This window comes from Chelmon rostratus, chromosome 18, assembly GCF_017976325.1.
Source record: "Chelmon rostratus isolate fCheRos1 chromosome 18, fCheRos1.pri, whole genome shotgun sequence".
Lineage (NCBI taxonomy): Eukaryota > Metazoa > Chordata > Actinopteri > Chaetodontiformes > Chaetodontidae > Chelmon > Chelmon rostratus.
Window position 1 is genome coordinate 4,209,147 of NC_055675.1, and position 3,623 is coordinate 4,212,769.

At 37.9% G+C, this 3,623-nt stretch overlaps 2 protein-coding genes across 2 annotated transcripts; both read right to left on the bottom strand.

Moving 5' to 3' along the window:
* Window positions 1–310: 310 nt before the first annotated feature.
* LOC121622358 (trace amine-associated receptor 1-like) lies at window positions 311–1,228 on the bottom strand. The gene has a single exon (XM_041959317.1). The coding sequence runs from the start codon at window positions 1,226–1,228 to the stop codon at window positions 311–313; it is 918 nt and encodes a 305-aa protein (XP_041815251.1).
* Window positions 1,229–2,061: 833 nt separating this feature from the next.
* On the bottom strand, window positions 2,062–3,623 carry LOC121622359 (trace amine-associated receptor 1-like). Its single transcript, XM_041959319.1, has 3 exons — window positions 3,296–3,623; window positions 2,651–3,223; window positions 2,062–2,084 (listed from the first exon to the last, which is right to left on the bottom strand). The coding sequence occupies exons 1-3, from the start codon at window positions 3,621–3,623 to the stop codon at window positions 2,062–2,064; spliced, it is 924 nt and encodes a 307-aa protein (XP_041815253.1).

Consider the following 3,623-nt stretch of genomic DNA (forward strand, 5'->3'; position numbering starts at 1 on the left):
TTTAATTATTATTATATAATATGTCTCATCTGAAACAAAGATAATTACTGTGTCTTACTGCTGCTCAAAGCATCACCGTCAATAATAAGCATCTTTTTAAAGAACATAATCCTTGAGAGTATCATAGTCATAGCAGTTACGCATTCATTTCTCTTTTAATTTACCTTTTTTAACACTCCTTGACTACATATATATATGTTGTTCCAAAGGCAATAAGCAATGTCATGGTGAGTTAAGTTTTGTAAAAATCCAGACATGTAAGAAGTGGAAATTAGATATTTATTCACAATTGTAATATGTAGAAGCAACACTAGAGGAGCTTGGAGTTTCCGAAATCACCTTGATATATTTTGCCAGAAATGATCATTCTGAAAGCTGCCCTGAACCAGCTGTAAAACCACGCGTAAACAAAGGGGTTGAGCATTGAGTTTGACCTTCCAAGCCAACTAAACAGTTCAATGACAGGAACTGGTATTGCATAGTTACTCACGGGCTGAAAGGTGACACAAAGAAAAAATGGAGTCCAGCAGATGAGAAAAATGCCCATAACAATAGCCAGAGTGGTTGTGGCCTTTCTCTCCATCTTACTGACAGCTGCTCCAGACTTTGTGGTCTGACAAGTCGTGTTCTGGATGCTGCGCGCCTGTTTTTGTGCCACCTGGAAGATCTTCAAGTAGATGCAGAGCATGACACTTGCTGGGAGATAAAAAGATAAAATACACCCTAAAGTGGGCGCGATCTGAATATCAAATGAACAACTGTCCTCACATTTTTCTGTATGATATCCTGCAATCATCACTGCAATTCCAAGTACAACAGAAACACTCCAGCTCACTAGGATCATGATGGCTGCAACACGATCATTTATTTTAGTTGCATATCTCAGAGGCTGACACACTGCGTAGTATCTGTCAACTGAAATACAGCACAAGTGAAGTATTGACGAATTGCTCAGCGCTATATCAAAACTTCCTCTTATTTTGCAAAGCAAGCTTTCATAATACCAACATGAAGATTCAGTGAGTGCCATGCTAAAAGGACAAACTAGCACCCCAACAAACAGGTCAGCCACAGATAGAGAGAGGATGAGGTAGTTTGTAGGAGTGTGGAGCTGTTTGAAATAAATGATGGACATTATTACGAGGATGTTTCCACATGTTATAATTATAGAAAGGCATCCATAGAAAATACATAACAATACACTTATTATTAAAGGGCTGATTGTCATTGAGCATGATACAGTTTGTGAGTCATTACAGGTGTATTTGTCCTGAAAAGGATTAGTTCCTTTCAAAATTAGTTGGAGGTCCATGCTTCCTGGCTCAATAACAATATTATTTCTTTAAGCACAAATGAAAATGATTCCAGCAGCAACAGCTCTCTCAGCAGACATACGACATTGTCACTGTAGTTTTGCTCGTTGTGCAGCTTCTTACCATGGTTGTTAACCCCTATTGTTATTAGAGATTAACGTGTGATGATGAAGTATGTCAAGCCCTAACTTATTATCATAAGTAATTTATCCTTCAGCTGACGAATCAGCTGTGAGAAGGTTTGAGTCAGTTGCCACACAAAAAAAGATATGATGAGTAATATGCACTGTGTGTGTGTGTGTGTGTGTGTGTGTGCGCGCGCGCTTGCATCTAAACAACATGAGTCAGCAAAGCCACTGGGACGTGTTTCAGTGCAACACCACCAAAGATAGGATGGCTAAAGAGCTGTTTCTACATCTAGACAGGCTCCATTCATTGGGCAACATATGCTCAAATTTTGTGTGTTGTTTTAAAAACTATATTAGTAGATATATAAAATATGATATGTTTTTTTCAGTGCATCCACTGCAAAGGACAGTAAAAGCCAGCCTGCATAATTGTCCCCTTCAACACCTCCACAGCACACATGACACACACCCGCTGCTTTCATTGCTGATTTCCTCACTCGACTCACTGTTCTTTTGTGCTAACCTCAGTTTAATAACTTGTGTTCGTTTTATGTTAATTTCTTGCTTGGGCTCCCTCCTTGTCACATTCCCTGGGCAAGTTTGTGACATGGAAGTTAACATTACCCCTGGTCTGTGCGGTGCACTGAAAAAAAAAACAAAAAACATTCGATAAGGTTTAAACTGCACAATATCCATCTTCAGAGCTAACAAAGCTAACAAAATGAGTAAAATCAAAGTAATTTGATACAAAAATCACACAAAACACACAGAGAGGTCCATTAGAACAGGCTGCTGCAATCTTGAAATCTAATAGTTGATATCTAGGCCTATCTGTTGATTGATTAAATTGTATACCATGTAAAATCAGTATAATGGTCACACCATCAATGACAAAAAGCTTTACAAAGCAGACCTTTACAACAAGCTAGAGTATGATTAATTTAGATGAAAACTGTATTAATTTTATCCATACACAGCCTTGTGATTTATCCCACACAGCAGTTTTTCAGTTTGGTTTACTCACTGTTTTTGTTTGTTATCTTGATTGTTTTTATTTCTGTTATTTTTGTTTGTTAAATTAAAAAAATGATACAATGCAGAGATGGTGTGAGATAAATAAGTGTATATTTCAGAGTAGAAATGTTTATTTTGAAACAAAATTTCACATGACATTGAATAATCCAAAAAATCTCATGTTAGAAAAATCACCTTGAAATATTTTTCCAGAAATGATCATTCTAAAAGCTGATCTGAACCAGCTGTAAAAGAAAGCATAAATAAATGGGTTGAGCATTGAGTTTGACAGTGTAAGCCAATTAAGTGTTTCAATCACAGTAACTGGTGGGGTTACATGAGCTAAAGGCTGAAAGACAATACAAAGAAAATAAGGAGTCAAACATAAGAGAAAAACTCCCATGACTATAGCCAGAGTTTTGGTGGCCTTTCTCTCCATTTTACTAACAGCTGCTCCAGACTTTGTGATCTGACAGGTTGCGTTCTGGATGCTGTTTGCCTGTTTCTGTGCAACAATGAAAATCTTCAGGTAGATACAGAGCATTATGATCGCTGGAAAGTAAAATGAGAAAACAGGTCCCATAGTGTTTGCCATTAAAACATCAACTGAGCACATGTCTTCACATGTTCCTTGGCTGAATCCTGCAATTATGATGCCAATTCCGATCAGGGCAGAAATCCCCCAGCTCACCAGGATCATGACCCCGATAACACAGTTATTTATTTTACTTTTATAAGTGAGAGGCTGACACACTGCATAATATCTGTCTATGGAAATACAACATAAGTTCAGAATAGATGATGTGCAGAGCGATACATCAAAACTGTCCCGTACTTTACAAAATAAACCTTCATGATAGAGACACGAGGTTACAGTGACTGCCATGCTGGAAGGAAAAACCAAAACTCCTACAAGCAGGTCAGCCACAGCCAGAGACAGGATGAGGTAGTTAGTAGGGACGTGGAGCTGTTTGAAATAAATGATGGAGATTATCACAAGAAGATTTCCACATACTGTGACAACAGACAATGAGCCGAGGAAAACATATAATAATACACATATTAGTGAAGGGTTGCTTGTAAATACGTAAGTTCCATTATCTGACTCATAGCAGGGATGTATGTCATTAACAGTGTACGTCCTGTTGACAGTCCCTTCTGGCTCCAT

Coding starts and splice junctions, on each gene's coding strand:
- LOC121622358 (XM_041959317.1), bottom strand. CDS start 1,228: ATGACAATCAGCCCTTTAATAATAAGTGTATTGTTATGTATTTTCTAT.
- LOC121622359 (XM_041959319.1), bottom strand. CDS start 3,623: ATGGAGCCAGAAGGGACTGTCAACAGGACGTACACTGTTAATGACATA. Junction 3,224..3,295: donor CTATCATGAAGGTTTATTTT/GTAAAGTACGGG, acceptor GTATTTCCATAG/ACAGATATTATGCAGTGTGT. Junction 2,085..2,650: donor TTCTGGAAAAATATTTCAAG/GTGATTTTTCTA, acceptor TTTTTTTTTCAG/TGCACCGCACAGACCAGGGG.